The sequence below is a fragment of the Artibeus jamaicensis genome, unplaced genomic scaffold (genome assembly GCF_021234435.1).
Source record: "Artibeus jamaicensis isolate MK-2021 breed Jamaican fruit bat unplaced genomic scaffold, CSHL_Jam_final contig_1998, whole genome shotgun sequence".
Classification (NCBI taxonomy): domain Eukaryota; kingdom Metazoa; phylum Chordata; class Mammalia; order Chiroptera; family Phyllostomidae; genus Artibeus; species Artibeus jamaicensis.
Window position 1 is genome coordinate 7810507 of NW_026521407.1, and position 17491 is coordinate 7827997.

A 17491-nucleotide genomic window follows, 5' to 3' on the forward strand; every position below is an offset into this window, starting at 1 on the left:
TTTTGTCTTTGCTTTTGTTTATGTGATGTATTACATTTACTGATTTGCAAATATTGAACTATCCTTGCATCCCTGCGATGAATCCCACTTGGTCATGGTGTATGATCCTTTAATGATTGCTGGATGCAATCTGACAATATTTTGTTAAGGATTTTAGCATCTATGTTCATCAGCGATATTGGCCTGAAGTTTTCTTTCCTTGTTGTGTCTTTATCTGGTTTTGGCATTAGGATGATGCTGGGTTAATAAAAGGAGTTTCAGTCTCCCATCATTTTGTATTTTTTGCAATAGTCTGTGAAGAATAGGGATTAGCTCCTCCTTAAATGCTTTGTAGAATTCTCCTGTTAAACCATCTGGTGCAGGGCTTTTGTGTGATGGGAGTTTTTTGATTACTGCTTCAATTTCTTTTGCTGTTATTGGTGTATTTAGATTTTATGCTTTTTCACTGAGTTTTGGAAGATTGTATTTTTCTAGAAATGTGTCCATTTCCCCTAGGTTTTCAAATTTCTTGGTGTACAGTTCTTCATAGTAATTTCTTACAATCCCTTCTATTTCTGTGGTATCAGTTGTAATCTCTCCTCTTTCATTTCTGATTGGGTTTATTTGTGTCCTCTCCTTTTCTCGATGAGCCTACTTAAAGGCTTGTCTATTTTGTTTATCTTCTCAAAGAACCTACTTCTGGATTCACTGATCCTTAGAATTGTGCTTTTAGTTTCTATGTCATTTAATTCTGCTCTAATCTTGGTTATTTCCTTCCTTCTGCTTGCTCTGGGCTGTCTTTGTTGTTGTTCCTCGAGTTCTTGCAAGCGTAGGGTTAGGTTGTTTGTTTGAAATGTTTCTATCTTCTTTAGGTAGGCCTGTATTGCTTTAAACTTTCCTCTCAGGACTGCCTTTGCTGTGTCCCATAAGTTTTGGGTTGTTGTGAGATCATTTTCATTTGTTTCCAGAAACGTTTTGATTTCTTCCCTAATTTCATTCTTGACCCATACCAGAGAAGATGCTTGGTATGATTTCAATTTTCTTGAATTTTTTGAGGCTCGTTTTGTGTCCTATCATGTGGTCTATCTTTGAAAATTTCCATGTGCATTTAAAAAGAATGTATTTAGCTTCTTTGGGATGAAGGGCTCTATGTATATCAGTTAAATCCATTTCATCTAGGGTGTTGTTTAATGCCACAATATCTTTGCTGATAATTTGTTTGGAAGATCTGTCCATTTTTGATAGTGGGGTGTTAAAATCCCCTACTAGGATTGTGTTGCTGTCAATATCTTTCTTGAAGTCCTCTAAGATTTTCTTGATATATTTGGGTGCCCGTATATTTGGTGAATATATGTTTACAATGTTAATGTCTTTTCGGTGGATTCACCCCTTGAGTATAATGAAGTGACTTTCTGGGTCTCTCTTTATGGCCCTTTTTTTGAAGTCTATTTTGTCCGATATGAGAATTGCTACCCCAGCTTTTTTTTCTTGTCCGTTTGCTTGGAAAACTTGTTTCCAGCCTTTCACTTTTAGTCTGTGATGGTCTTTTGTCCTGAGGTGAGTCTCTGATAGGCAGCACATGTGTGGGTCATGCTTTCTTATCCATTGAGCTATTCTCTGTCTTTTTATTGGAGCATTTAATCCATTTACGTTTAAGGTTATTATTGATAGGTACTTATTCATTGCCATTTTTGTACCTGTGTTCCTCTCTGTCTCCCTCTTATCCTTCCTTCCCTTAAAGCAGTCCTTTTAGTATTTCTTGTAGAGCTGGTTTGGTGGAGGCATACTCTTTTAGACTTCTTTTGTCTTGGAAGCTCTTTATTTGGCCATCTATCTTGATTGAGAGCCTTGCTGGGTAAAGTAGCCTTGGTTGTAGGCCTCTGGTTCTCATTACTTGGAATATTTCTTGCCATTCTCTTCTTGCTTGAAGTGTTTCCATTGAGAAGTCGGTAGCTAACCTTATTGGGGCTCCCTTGTATGTTACTTCTTTTTTCTCCCTTGCTGCCTTTAAGATTCTCTCTTTGTCTTGGAATTTTGCCATTTTGATGATGATGTGTCTTGAAGTGGGCCTCCTTGGGTTCCTCTTGATTGGGACTCTCTGTGATTCCTGGATTTGTGTGACTTTTTCTCTGATCAAATTAGGAAAATTTTCTCTCATTACTCGTTCAAATACGATTTCTATCCCTTGTTCTTCTTCTCCTTCTGGTATTCCTACTATTCAGATATATTCTGTTTCATATTGTCTTGCATTTCTCTTAATCCCTCTTCATTCCTTCTGAGCCTCTTTTCATTTTCTTGCTCTTGTGTGAGATGCTTTCTACCTTGTCCTCCAACTCACTAATCCTATCCTTTGCTTTATCTATCCTACTTTTGGAACTTTCTACTGTGTTCTTCAGTTCGGAAATTGTATTCTTCATTTCCTCTTGTCCCTTGCTGATAGTTTCCATTTCCTTTTTCATGTTGCTGTAGTTTGCAGAGAGATCATTGTAGTTCCCCTGTAGTTTCTGGTAGTTCACTGTGAGCTCTTTGAACTTCGTAATAACCAGTGCTTTGAATTCACTATCTGATAGTTGATCAGCCTCTATTTCATCTAACATTCTTTCTGAAGTTTCTGGTTTTTCTTTCATTTGGGGATTGTTTCTTTGTCTTCCCATTGTTTGTGACTCTTTTCGTTAGTCTCAGCTTCTAAAATTGATCTGTTCTGACACCCTGGGTTTATAGCATGAACTTCTGTAGTATGATACCTGTGAAGTTCAGTGGTGCAGACTCCTTCAAGTTTCTTGATTTTCTCTGTCTCGACCTACTGTCACGCTGGTCCTCTCACTGGTGCTCGCGCTGGTTGCCTACCACTGCTGAATGTCCCGGCTCTAGTAGCCGACTCCTCCCGCACCCAGGCCCATTACTACGGCAGCGGCACAGGGGCCAAGAATGTCTCGGCTCCCGTGGCTAACTCCTCTGGCGCCCAGGGCTGTCACAGAGGTTTGGAGTATCTGGCTCCGGTAGCTGACTCCTTGGCGCCCAGGCCCCTCTCTATGTCAGTGGCACAGGAGCCTCTAGTGTCCCAGCTCCTGCAACTGACTCTTCTGTTGCCCAGGCCCTTCTCTATGGCGGTGGCACAGGGGCCTCCAGTGTCCCAGCTCCTGCAACTGACTCTTCTGTTGCCCAGGCCCGTAGCTATCGTAGCAGCACAGGGGCCGAGAATGTCTCAGCTCTGTTAGCTGACTCCTCTGTCTCCCAGGACCGTCACAGGGGCTTGGAGTGTCCGGCTCTCATACCTGACTCCCCGCCTCCCAGTCCTGTTGTTATGGCAGCAGCACAGGGGCCACGTGAGACCCAGCTCCAGTAGCTGACTCTGCCGCTGTCTGGTGTTTCAGCGTTGGTCACAATCTCTGGTCTTTTAATTTCATAAATGCTGGGTAACTGATGGTTTATTGTGCTGTTTCTCTATAGATCTGCCAGGATTTTCACCCATGAATACAGGAGCTATCAGCTCCATCCTACTCCGTCCCCATCTTCCCAGCATCTCCCCCTCAGGTTTTTATAGCCAGAGTTTTTGAGGCTCTGTTTCCCTTGCACTGCAACCCCAGATTGCTCAGTTTGTCTCACTCCCCAGTTGTTCCTCCCAGCTTATCTGCATGCAAATGTGGGAAATCCCATCTTGCCAGCAGGCTGTCTCACTCCCCAGTTGTTCCTCCCAGCTTATCTGCGTGCAAATGTGGGAAATCCCATCTTGCCAGCTGGACCTACCTGCTCAGGTCCACCAGCCATCACTTTGCCGCAAATCCTCACTGCCCCTCCTATTGGTCTGGATGAATGTTTAACTCCTTGGTTGTCAGACTTCCACGCAGTTTGATTTTTCTGGCAGTTCTGGTTAGTTTTTGTTTTTAAATTGGTTGTTATCTTTCTTTTGGTTGTGTGAGGAAGCAAAGTGTTTCTATGTATGCCTCCATCTTGGCTCCAACTCTGCTACTGAATTTTATTTGCTAAAATTCTATTGAGATTTTTTGCCTCTGTTCACAAGAGGCATTGGGTGATAGCTTTCTTTTCTTACAATGCCTTTTTTTATGGCTTTGGTACCAGGGCAACACTAGCCTAAAAAATGAAGCCAAATTTTTTGGAAATTTTTGTGTAGAATTGGCATTATTTCTTCCTTAAATGTTTGGCAGGCTGTAACATTTAACAACTTTTGCTAAAGATTTTGGAACAAAAAATTATTAGAATGCAAAAAAGAGAAAACATAAAACTAGAAATAACTGTCCTATGGAATGTCTCCCTCTGGAAACTGTCTCCGAAAGTCTGATCCTATAGTTATGCTGCAATCAGTCAACAGGTCTGTGTCCCCTTCTCTTCAGAATCCAGGTACCCTAACCCTCTTTGAAGAAGGAAAAAAAGAAACATCTTTTTTAGAGAAAATCCTAAGAGTTTTAATATTCTTATTAAGTAATACCTAACACATTGATTAGTAGTGGTATACCCACATAATGAAATAAAAAGTAAATATCTAGTGATAAAGATATCAAAATGTCACATTAAGCCAAGTTAAAGAAGCCAGTTTTTTTTTAAGTACATAATAATGATTTCATTTGTACAAAATTCTAGAAAATAAACCCTATGTGTAGTTTCAGAAAATGAATCAGTAGTTGTCTGGGAGAAGCAGGCCTGAAATAAATAAATGTTTAAAAATATTTATCGAACTTCTCCTCATGTCAGGCACTCTACTGAGCGATTGATATATTAACTCATTTAAAATTCTAATATCCTTTTTAGGCACGACTACTATAATTGAGATGAGGACCACTGTTAATGGTGAAGAAAGTAGACGTGAGGGAAGCTAAATAATTCGTCCAATGTCATCCAGTTAATAAATGTAAAAGCCAAAACCCAAAAGTAAATCAGTCTGATATCAAAGTCCCTACTTGTAATACTGTTGTTAAAACCACCATGATTATCTTGAGGTTGAAGAAGAGAAGAAAATGTCAGTGCAGATCTCGACCTGTTGAGTTTTTCAGTTAAACCAACTAACAAGGAATGTTCTCTGAAGAGTGGTACCACAGACTCAATACAGCATAAACAGTTTCCCTGATGGTTCTCCGGTACATTTCACCCACCAGGTACTTCATTCCACATGTGGATCTTTTTTTTTTCCCAGTCAGGTCAATGCAAAGATGTAAAGAGTACTATTTCTATCATTTTCAAGACACTCTTATGGGTGCTATATGGGTATCATGAGGTATTAACAAAGTTCCCAGCAAGTTCACATGCCACATTCAAACAAAGTAACTGAAGAAAGGTTAGTAAGTTTTACATTTCTTTTGTTACATTTACTCCTAAGTATCATAATCTTTTTAATGCCACACTATTTTAATTTCCACTTAGGAGTTTTTTCTTCATTTCATCTTAAATCTGTTTTAAATCAGAGAAAGGAGAGAGTTACAGAAAGCCTTATCCTATCTCATAGTTATACTACCTTTTCTACTAACTGATGTAATTTCCTTTGCAATGCTCTTTCTTTCATGCATATTTGAGTCACTGTCTAGTATCCTTTAATTTCCATCTGAAGGACTCCCTTTAATATTTCTCATGGGGAAGGTCTGCTATCAAATTCTCTCATTTGTTATCTGTGAATGTCTTAATTTGCCCTTCAGTTCCAAAAGGTAGCTTTGCTGGACAGAGAAGTTCTTATTGGACAATAATTTTCCTTTCAGCATTTTGAATGTGTCATCCCACATCCTCTGGCCTCTATGGTTTTCTGCTGAAAAATATGCTGTAAACTCATTTGAGGATTCTTTTTATGCAGTGTGTCATTTCTCACTTGTTGTTTTCAAGATTTTGTCTTCGTGTATGTAGCTTTTGGCAGTTTAATTATGACATATCTAAATGTGAATATCTTTTAATTTATCATTCTTAGTGAATTTATTGATATTCTTGGAGTTTATTGAGATTTTTGGATGTGTAGGTTGTTTTTCATCAATTTTAGGAAGACTGGGGACATTAGTTCTTTAAATATTCTTCCTCCCTGTCCTCCCTCTCCTCCTTGGACTTCTACTATGTGTATGTTGATACACTGAACTGTGTTCCACAAACCTCTGTTCATTTTACTTCATTTTTCTTTTGCTCCTAAACTGGACCTATTTTCCAGTTTGAAAATCTTTCCTTCTGCATGCTCAGCTCTGATGTTGGGTACTTCTAGTGAATTTTTTCAAGTTATTCTCCAAAATTTCTATTTGGTTTTGGCTTTGTTTGGTAAAATTTACCTTTTTACTGATATTGTCTATTTGGTGAGACATCATTCTCATCATTTCCTTTGGTTCCTTGAAAATATTTAAAAATCAAACTTAAAGTCTTTGTCTAATAAATCCAATACTTGAACTTCTTCAGGAACAATGCTTACGCTTTATTTTCTGTGAATTGGAGATATTTTTTGTTTCTTCTTGTGCCTCATTTTGTTGTTGTTCTAGTTGTTGTTGAAAACTAGACATTAAATAACAATGTGGCAACTCTAGAAACCAGATTATCCCCCTTCCACAGGGTTTACTGTTTAATGATATTTTTCAAAATTAAGTCTATAAAGTCTGTATTTATTGTTATATGTGGCAACTAACACTCCTCTTGGTTAGCCTAGTGGTCACCTAATGATTCAACAAAAACATCCTTGAGTACCTGGAACCAATAAGTCGCCCAGTCTTCGCAGAGGGGCTCTGTGTGCATTTGGGGTCACACCTCCAATCTCATCAGGCTTTTGAGGCTCTGCCTTAGCCTTCACTTCCTGCTTGCAGAGCCTCAGAGTCGGACAGAGATGAGACCTTAGGACTCCTCAGGTATTTCATGAGAATGCTCCCAGCCTCAGGCATGTATGTGGTCGGACAGAGCCCCAGGAATGTGTCAGAGATTTTCAAAGTCTTCACGTGCATCGCATTCCCTAGCTTTTCCTTTAAGCTTTTTGGTGAGTCTACTGTTTGCTCCACTCTTATGTAAGCACCTCGGCAGCTGTGCTGTTAAACGGTTGCTGATGTTCATTTCTGACAAATGCCCCAGAAGAAAAGGTGGTTTGCACTTGGTCAGCTCCAAGTCAGATCAATCAAGAAAAGCCTCGTGAGTGGGCCCCTCCAGGGAGCCACCAAACAGGTCAAGTGGTGACAATGCTGTCAAAATGCAGTTGTGAGCCGTGCCATCACCATTTTGCACCACCGGTGGCCCCAGACCATGGTTTCATTGCTGCGGTTGCCATCATCGTCGTCTTACCGGGAGTGCAGACTGATGGCCTTCAAGGCCACCAGAGAGCTGGGGGAGATCGGAATTAGGCAAATTAAAGATGCGGTGAAGCTCGCTGTTCTCACGGAATCCCTCCACCCCCTTGAATAAACACTTCCTGGTTTGCTGCAAACCTTTGGCTAATTTCTAAAAAAGTCAGAAAAAGTTAGTTCTGACAGTTTTTCTACTGTTCTCACTGCTGTTACGGAGGATCTGTAGAGGCCGCACTGTGTCATTCCCACTGTCATGCCACTTCTCTTTTTATAATCTTCCTGTGAAATATTTACTTAGGTGTACAACCTGTAAGTGGCTTTTTAAAAATCTCAGTTGGATATTCCTGTCTTGTATTAGCAAAAGTAAGCCATTTGAAGGTACTATACTCACAGATGTATTTAACCTTGGTCCCACTACTTCACTTTACATGTGTACTTATTGTGTTTTCTTATTTTGTTTCATTTTTCCATTTTTATCTTTACTCCTCTTCTACTTGCTCTTCCTGTTTTACTATGTTCCTGAAAACATATATGTTAAAATATCTAAACTTACATGTTTTCTATCAAAAACTAAATGGCATAATAAATACATAAAATCAAATTTCAAAACAAGATTTAAAACAAACAAGGAAGCTACGTAAACTGCTGCAGTGTACTCTGGTGTCCCTGGTTGGGTGGCAGATTTGAGGTAGCCTTAATAACTGTTGCTATTTATTGAGTGGCTACTATGCTACTCCAACAGGATACATACCTTTTGGTTGTCAACTCATTTAATCTTCACAACTGTGTAAGAACTCTTTTTATATATAATTAAACAAACTCAGAAAATTTTAATTTTTATGTGACTATCAAGAGTAACATGTTACAGGCAACAATATCACGATTCAAGATTGGGTCTGCCAAACACCAGAGACACAGCTACACTGCTTCTCAAATGCTTGTCCCTATCCACAAGGGTAAATATTTAAGAATACAGTTAGTTGGAAGAGGCATGCATGTTTATGAGAACAGACAATAGAAAGCAGTCTTTCTTAGTATTTCTAATCAGACAAAATTATAAATATAGAGGAAGGAAAGAAAATATAGTAACAGATGAAACCTGGAAGAATAGCTATGCTGAAGGATAGCCTGGAAGGAATGGACAGCTGGGAAGTATGCTAAGGAAGTCAAAGGGACAGAGAAAGTCGATGTGTCTGACTGAAGAGAACAGATGGGACAGGAGCAAAGACAAAAGGAGCCAGTGGTAGGAGTCTTCAGTTGTAGGGCAAGTAACTAGAACCTGATCAATGGACAGGAATTTATTCACTGGACTCCTGGGCACTGGGGCAGATACGAAAGAATGTAGTTATTTTGGGAATGATAATGATGCAGACAAGACAGATGGCACTAACTGGGGCACTGCTTCTGAAGGAAAAGGCTGCAGACAGAAGGGGAAAAAAAGTTTAAGGCGACCCCCATGTCAGCCAGCTTGCATATCAATCTGGAATTTTTGTGGGACTAAAAAGATATAGAGGAATCACTGCAGTTGCTATTAAATCAGAAGTAAAGGATTTGTAAAAGGAAAGAAAAATAGGTCAAATGCCTACTCTTTCCATTTCTGCTCTTGTGTAGATTATTAAAGATTCCTGAAAGCACCTCTACACCTTCCTGCACACTACAGACAGTCCTTTACATCATCTTCCCAACTTAAATATGAACATTTAGGTAAGACTGGGTAGGGCTTAAAGGACATGGCTAATTCTGAATACATCTGACCACCTTAGAAGGCATGAGAAAGTCTTTTCGTGTTGGAGGAAATTGCAAGCAAGGCTTAAAACGTGCCTAAAGACATTCAACAATGTAATGAAGATAGCTCTCCATGTGTGAAAGTATAAGTTAACCAAGGTTAGTTGGCATTAGTACACATAGGACCCAATTCAGAGACATGAGGAGAAAATCAGCTTTCTGGGTAGCCCTTTCATATACTATATGTGACAGAGTCTCATATGTGCATTAATTTATTCCAAGGTATGAGTATCTTCCATAAGAAAAATGACAGCTGCCATGAGCAATCCTATACTTTTAAGCTCTTTACATTATCTCATCAAATCCTCGAAACTGTAATATGTAGATGTGATTATTTCTACTTTATAATGAGAAAAATGAGATTCAAAATGTTATGTAACTTGCCCAAGATCACAAAGTAAGTGGAAGAGTAGCAATTCATACTCTAGTCTGTGTCGTATATATCTCTTACCCTAAAGAAGGCACATTTTAGGTGCTGGGGCTGTAAAAATTAGTATTTGGCGGTCCTTGTTTTCGAGGTACATATAGACTAGCTGGGAGACAGAAAGCCAAAAAACAGTTGCAGTACAATAAAATATGTATTATGAGAAGCATGCATGCACTAAAAGAATCACATTTTGCCTGGGGATGTCAGACACCACTCGAGCATAGACTTTACGGGTCAGCAGTGGTTTCTCAGGTGATGAGGACACACATGGATTTCTAATACATACAAAGCAGCGCCTACAAAGACCCAGAAGCAAGAAAAAGTCTGAACTATTTAGGAAACCCTAAGGAGGTCAGAAAGACTGAAACAAAAAAGACAGCCATACAGTAGGAGATGAGGCTGGGGAGGTAAGCACTGTATGTGAGACTAAAGAATTCAGATTTTATGCCCTAGGAATCGGGGAGTCATTAAAGTCAGTCCTGTGAAGAGTTTGGTCAATAAAAGAATTCTCCATGCTATTATATCATGAGGTCCACAAGGCTATACAAATTCAAGGGCTGGAGATGACCTCAGGGTCACGGCTAAGTAGTGATGGCAGCATTACAAATGGGAATACTCCCCTGGAGATCTGAGGGGAGGTGGTAGGATGGCAGCAGCATGCTAGAGAGACCTGGCCCCAGTGCCCAGGGACTACACCAGGGGTGGAGATACCTTATACACAACTGTGTTGGCCAGCTATTCCATTCTTGCACCTGTTCATCCAACATGCATATGCATGCCAGAAGCCGTGGCCCTGGCAGCATTGGTATTTCAGTAGTCACATCCAACAGAATGGTTAATGGCTCTTGAAATGGCATGGCTCACTGGACACTGACATCAGGTATGACTCTGGGACCTGTTTAGAGAAGTGTGAACCAGCAGTCAAGTCCTGCCGAGAGAATGCCAGTACTGAGTGCCCGGAGGACACTACCTGGAGCATCTGGGGGCAGCAGAGTGGGGCCTATGGGTCTAAACCCTGAAACCTCTGGGAACTGAGGTGGTTCACCAAATCTCAAAAAATCGTGAGGCACAATTTAACACCTAGATAGAAGGGGGATCTGCGGGAAATAACCACATTCTCTTATGCACCCAAGAGAGCAGCACCTACAAGGAGGTAAGTAGTAAGACAGCAATTACAAATATCCAAGAGAAACTGGACAGACTCCCTTGGTTATAGAATTGAAATGCTTCCTCCAAGTGAGAGAGAGACAAAAAGACTTTCCGTCCTCAGAGGCCCATGTCAGACGCATGTTTGCATGTAGACGTTTATATAGTACGTGGAGGTGGTCATTTCATTTCTGCCTCTAATTAGCTATGTGGCCATAAACAAGCTGCTTTCTATCCCTGAGTTTCAGCTTTCTCATCTATAACATGAAAAGGCTAGATCTGATGACTTCTAAGGTCCCTTTCAGCCAGAATATTTTATTAGGATTCCAGATGGTTACTGGAGATGATCAAATTCTGTGTCAATTTAGAATTATGCTGTGTAAATGATACAATATCCTACTTTCCTCCTCTTAGGAACTGTCGTGTGAAAATGACCCAACAAATGCAGAACCTACATCTTTCTCAGTCAAAAAAGCACAGTGCCCCCTCATCTCCTAATGCTGCCAAACGCCTGTACAGGAACCTCTCTGAGAAACTGAAGGGGGGCCATTCTTCGTTTGATGAGGCCTATTTCAGAACAAGAACTGACCGGATGAGTCTCAGAAAGACCTCGGTGGTAAAAAAAAAAAAAAAAAGAAACCTCTTCATTCTTATCTTGGTTTGATTTGTGCAGTTGTGTTTGGATTTAAGAAGAATCTTGGTTTGATTTGTGCAGTTGTGTTTGGATTTAAGAAGATTCTAAGATGTTCCATGTTTACTTCAGAACCTGACATTTGTAATTTTATAAATGCTGGAAGTCAGAGAAGACAGGAACTGCACATACCTCTGGGGTTAGCTGAACTCGGAGTGATTGGGAGAGTTCCTCATTCCCTTTCTCAGTTTCTTTCCCTTTCTTTTACCTTAATTTTTCGTTCTTTAAATAGACCAAAGAAACAAAAATAGCAAATATGAAGTATGAGATAAAGTAGGCCCCTGAGAGCTTCATTGTTCATTCAAGTATTGAATGATCAATAAACAATTTTTTTACTTATAATGTATACTCCATATGCATTCCAAAGGCATTCAAGACAGAATCCAAGTAAAAAAATACGCATGTATTATATAATGGGAGATAAAGAGACAGACATAGAGGGAGACAGTGAGTACCAAAAAAAGAAATGAGAGAGGGAGGGAGAGAGGGTTGGAAGAAAAGAAGGAAGGAGAAAAGAAAAAAAACTAAGAAAAGAAAATAGTGGGAATGGAAACAGAAATGAATATACCAAAAACCTAGGCAAATACAGTACCTAGAATTTATCATTACATTTATCTGAGTTCCTCTATAGTCAAAACAAAAAGGGGAACAATTGACTATAGAATCCCATTAGCGGACAGTTTGAAGTATGTTGGTCTATAAGGAGACATTAATATTTTTCTGTGGCTAAGTCCTCTAGCCTTTACAAGCTATGATAATGAATTATGTAATGGAGAATGAAAATTAATATTGGTGATGTTACACACATTCTCAGTAGCACTTTCTTATACTGGCCCCTGGTAAAAGCTGGGGGCATAATAGCAACATGCTCAGCAAGGGTACTTCTGCAGAGGGTAATGGCACCATTTGTTTGAGCCTAAAAAACAGACATGAGCCCTAGCCTTTCCAGATAGAAGCATACTGGACTTTGCCAACAAAAACATGGAGGAGGAAATGACTTAAGAGTGAGAGCAAATATGGCACACGAGAAATTAGACATACTGAGAATCACAAATACACAACTGTAGACAGGGCAGCATTTTGACTTTGCACTCATCCGTTTTCTCATCTCAAAACTCATCTTCTGGAAGGCCTTGGCTACAGCTGAGTTACAGCCAAAGCATCAGAGGCTCCCCAGTTTGGCAGTTGGTCAACCAAACACTTTTCCATTCAGCAGATCATCCTAAAAGCGAGCGGCATACCAAAATTATTCTATTCCCTGGGTGACTGTTGTCAAAACAAGCATTTGCATAATAGCTTTGTATTTTCTTCTAATTTCAATCATGTGGTATGTGCTCAGCTAAGCCGACTTGCATGCACGCTTTGATAGAAAGAATGGATTTTTGATGTAACTAAAAATAAAACCTGCCGATCTCAATATTTGGTCATTGAAAACCTTATATATTTTAATTAGGTGACTCCTGTGCTAGGTCAGGACCGATGGTATTTCAACATTTTAAAGACCAAGCAACTCTAGGAGAAGATACCAGATAGATATGTAAAAAAGTATATGTGTTGTTTTTCTTCCATGAGCTACAGAAATATGTTTGAGAGAATTCCACAGCTTTTCTCCTTTGTTTGCTGTTAATCCTCTGAAAGAACTTTTCACAGAAATCGCATTGTCTTTATAGGTGTTGTCATTGTGAATATTAAATTTTGGTCCTCTATGGCCACAAACAATCTGCCACCCAGCCATGGAAACCCTCCCTGAGGGCTCAGAAATGCCAGGTGTTTTGTGGTTGGGGCTCTGGGTTGAGAGAGGGTAGAGGTTAGCACAAAGGAGTGCATGAGGTACGGAGTCAGCCTGCAGGCAGTGTGGAGCTCTTAAAAGAGATTTATAAATAAGGAAAGGGCATGTAATGTAGATTTTAGAAAGATTACTCTTGATTTAGTGTGCAGCACGGACTGGAGGGGACTAAGACTAGCAACAGACAGCTCACTGCCGTGGCCCAGGCAAGGGATGCTAACGGTCTCAGCAACAGCAGAGACACAGGGGTCGGGAGAGAGGGGATGAGTGTGAGACAGAGAAAGAGCACTCTCAGTTCCAAGCTAGCCAGAATTTAAACGACCTGGGCTACGGTCTCTCTGCCAGCATTTCCCCTACGGTATTCTGTAGAAGGTGATTCCAGCGGCAGTTCAAACAAACACAATTAATAATTTATCCTATGACCAAATGCTTGAAACAGGTCCCATTTCCCACCTACCGGAGAGTCACAATCACATGTGAAAAATTATGAAAGGCCCTGGGAGGTCTTAGAGTAAAATAATGCAGTAATTTGCCTTAATCGAGTGTTTAGCAAACTTATTTGGCCACATGCTACTTTCTTCACAGAACACCTTTCCAAGACCTATCACACAGTATTGCACGGGACACTGGCTTGAGAAAGCCGATGTCTGCTCTCATCTATAGACCAACCGTGCTCTGCTCTATCGTCTCAGTGCATCTACATGTACACATCTGCTCAGTGTCCGTTAGAAACAATGCAGGGAGGGTCCAACACAGTGTTTACTTTGGAGACCTTGGGATAAAATTAAAGTTGTATCACTTGTAAGCAGGAATGCAGTCATGGAAGTAGTCTGTAAAGTTCAAACAGCCAAGCTGCAAAGATATGCTAGTCTATGACATTGTGCTAACCTGCTTTTCTTCTCCAGAACTTCCAGGGCAACGAAGCCATGTTTGAAGCAGTGGAACAGCAGGACATGGATGCTGTGCAGATCCTTCTGTATCAGTACACAGCAGAGGAGCTGGATCTCAACACGCCCAACAGTGAGGGCTTGACGCCTCTGGATATCGCCATCATGACCAACAACGTGCCCATTGCTAAGATCCTCCTGAGGACAGGGGCCAGAGAGAGTCCACACTGTGAGTAAACCTGAGGACAACAGAGTAGGGTCAGACCTCAGCTTTCTGTCACTGAAACAGCCATGCTGAGCTTAGGAACATGACTGACTGAGCATAGATTCTGAAATCTTTTACATGTTTTAATGGACTTCCATGCAACCAGTGACAGTGTTTATCAGTCTAAGCATGGAGTTACATTCTAAATAGACTACACTGAATGGTGTTGAAAAGGAACCTTGAAGGAATATACTCCTAAGAATACAACTAACTGTGAAATACCCTAAACAGGAAGTACACACAGAAAAAATTAAGTATGTGTGTGATTGATTGTCTTCCTGTCCATAATCAATATGGTGGCTTTATTCATTCATTCAACAAACACTGAAGACAGGGCACCATTCTAGGTACTAAGAATGCAGTAGTGAGCAAGAGAAAATCCCTATTTTCATAGAAATTACATAACTAGTGGAGGGGACTTCCAATTAGTAGATAAATCAGAATATAAATTGAAATAGTGATAAATACCATGAAGAAAACAAAATGAATGAGTGGCTAGAGGTTGATGGAGTGGGAACTCTGTGGATGGAGTGGAGTGCCTCTCTGATGGGGCGACATTTGAGCCTAGTCCTGTACAATACCAGAGAATGAGCCATGAAGTGTGGGGTCAAATTCTAGGCAGAGTGGACATCAAGCAGAACGGTGTACAGAGGTGGTGGGAATGAGATCGTCATATCTGAAGAACGAGAAGGCTGGTGTGGCTAAAGCAAAACAAACAAAGGAGAGACTGATGGCTGAGGAAGCAGCTCTTTCAGGCCAGGGGCAGACATTCCCCTTGGGCTGCAGTGTGATGGGGATGCAGGGGAGTTGCTGAAGCAGGTGAGTGGCATGCTCTGCTTCACAACTCCGAAGGTCACAGCAGTGCTCTGGAGAGCAGACAGTGGTGAGACTGGGGGGGCAGTGAGGAGTCTGTTTTAGTGATCCATGAGACACGAGCAGTGGCTTGGACCTGAATGCTAATGACACTGATGGTAGGTGGGGGTGGAATTCTGGATGTATTTCTTAACAGCGTGATTGAGCTATAACACACATGCTGTACAATTCACCCACTTAATGTGGAAAATTCAACAGTTTTTAGCATAGGTACAGAATTGTGACACTGTCATCACAATCAACTTTAGACCACTGTCATCGCCTCCCCCAAAAACCCAAACCCTAACCTCCCACTGCTCCCTGCCCTGGGCAACCACTAATCTACTTTCAGTTCCCAGAGATTTGCCTATTCTGGACATTCTACATAAATGGAACCATATAATATGTGGGCTTTGTGAATGGCTTCTTTCTGGATATGTTTTGAAGTCAAGCTGAGATTACTGGCCAAAGGGAACTGCTGTGGGGTCAATGGCAGACCCTGCCTAGGAGCGGACGGGACAGAATCATACAGCCCTCAGCCTGTGCCAGGCACTATTCTGAGCACTTTGCATGTATTCACGCCTTTAATCCTCACAGCCACATTCTGAGGTAGGCACTCACATTCCCCTCGGTGCAAACTCTCTGACCCAATGACCACAATGGCTCTGAGCCACAGTTTTTATGTTTCCTAAAAGAAAAAAGTAAACTCACCAAACTGTTAGTTTCACTAATACTGATTCACTTACTTCCAAGTGGTGAGACCCAGAAGGCTGAAAGAGAAGCAAGCAAATATATAATTAGAGGTCACATCTCTGGTTCTAAATTTCATCAACCCCTGCCACCCAAAGACTAGGTACAGAGGCAGATCCTTGTATCAGAAAACTCATTATTTGAAAAATGCTAAGCTCACCACATCCATGTCAAAGAGAGTTAAGGGTTTGAGTTTAGTAGGATCGGGGCTCTTCAATGAGAGCTTCATCATCAAAGTGCTGCTTCCTTTTGGTGGACTGGAGGATTTGCAGGGAAGGGCAAATAAGGCTGGAAGAAAAAACTTATTTGCTACCTTCCCATCTCTACTGCAATAACGCCTGTCCCGAAGACCCAGTGAGAGAGTGGTGGGAGAGAAGCAGAGGTCTGAGCAGAGAGAATGCAGACTGAGCCCCGTTCTGTGGGAACAAGGAGGCCATTCATCCAGATGTTGCCTGCACGGGGCTGGATGAAACATTAGTCCTACTTACCTGAGACGCTACAAAGAATTCTCCGGTTTTGTGAAACCAGTAAGACTCCCATTCTCCCCAAGCCCCTTTGTGCATAGTTAAATCTCTATAAAAGAACCCAACTACAAAATGTCTAAAACCAAAAGCAAATTTGTTCAAAGATCCCTGGTTTTTCTCATTCCCTCGAGAATGATAACCATAATCATCATCACAAAGTTGTAAACAACAGTGAGAGATAAACCTGGATTTAGCCTCTGGGAAAGAGGACACCTAAATCACCTTGGCCACCCCACAACTCAAAGACACAGTGTGCTGTACCGACCCCCACACATGTAAAAATGGCAAAGGGACCTTGACTGAGTACAGTCTCCATATACATTATCTCCAGTTTTCACACTGGCTCTTCAGGGTAGGTAGAGGGGAATGTTATTAACTTAAAATACAGCCTTTTATCCTCACAGCCACATTCTGAGGTAGGCACTCACAAAGAGGGGAATTTTATTAATTAAAAAAAAATTCCACTCTAAGGGAAATTTTTTATCTTAAGAGGCTAAATAGCTAACCAAAGGTCACATATCTGTCAAAAACAAATAGGGATGTTAAAAACACAAGCCCAAGTCTGTGGGACACCCATGCCTGAGATCCTTCTGTGCAATTTACTGCCTTGTCAAATAACCGATAAGGAGGGCTGTGGCCAAATGCAGAGAGATACGGGCCCTACATCTTTCCCTGTGTGCTGTTTGCTAACATCCTATGCTGTATTTCTTTATTCTGTTCTGTGCACTAAGGTGCCACTCCTGTTGGAGATGGGTGGGGCAACTGAACACAATCTGTCTTCAGGGAGTTTTAAGTCACTTTTTATATCAAGTACAAAAGAAAGAGAATTGCTCCTGTGCACAAGTATGAGCTAGCTCATGAGAAAAACCAGTTGCTGTTCAGAACCAAATAAGTAAATACCTGCTACAAATTGCTTCCCCAAAGCTGCTGAGAAAGGGTATAAGAGAACAAAATTAACAATGAGGTCTTAAGCTCCTAGAGTGTTTTACACATTTCAAAAAAGCCTTTGCTGGCCCTGGCTGGTATAGCTCAGTGGATTGAGCGTGGGCTGTGAACCAAAGAATCACTGGTTCAATTCTCAGTGAGGGCACATGCCTGGGTTGCAGACCAAGTCCCCCAGTGGGGGCCACACGAGAAGCAACCACACACTGATGT

General features: G+C 41.0%; 1 protein-coding gene and 1 long non-coding RNA gene across 2 annotated transcripts in view; one reads left to right on the forward strand and one right to left on the reverse strand.

Moving 5' to 3' along the window:
* Positions 1 to 4523: 4523 nt before the first annotated feature.
* Positions 4524 to 17491, reverse strand: part of LOC119062663 (uncharacterized) — a 103022-nt gene continuing 90054 nt past the window's right edge. The window contains exons 2-4 of the long non-coding RNA XR_005085015.2: positions 15774 to 15832; positions 13947 to 14184; positions 4524 to 7260 (exon numbers count right to left, since the gene is read on the reverse strand). This is a non-coding gene — a long non-coding RNA (uncharacterized LOC119062663). The remainder of the gene's footprint in view (positions 7261 to 13946; positions 14185 to 15773; positions 15833 to 17491) is intronic.
* Positions 10996 to 17491, forward strand: part of ANKFN1 (ankyrin repeat and fibronectin type III domain containing 1) — a 129582-nt gene continuing 123086 nt past the window's right edge. Inside the window, exons 1-2 of the mRNA XM_037163740.2 lie at positions 10996 to 11197; positions 13964 to 14174. Coding sequence (XP_037019635.2) covers positions 11012 to 11197; positions 13964 to 14174 — 397 coding nt within the window. The 5' untranslated portion in view covers positions 10996 to 11011. The remainder of the gene's footprint in view (positions 11198 to 13963; positions 14175 to 17491) is intronic.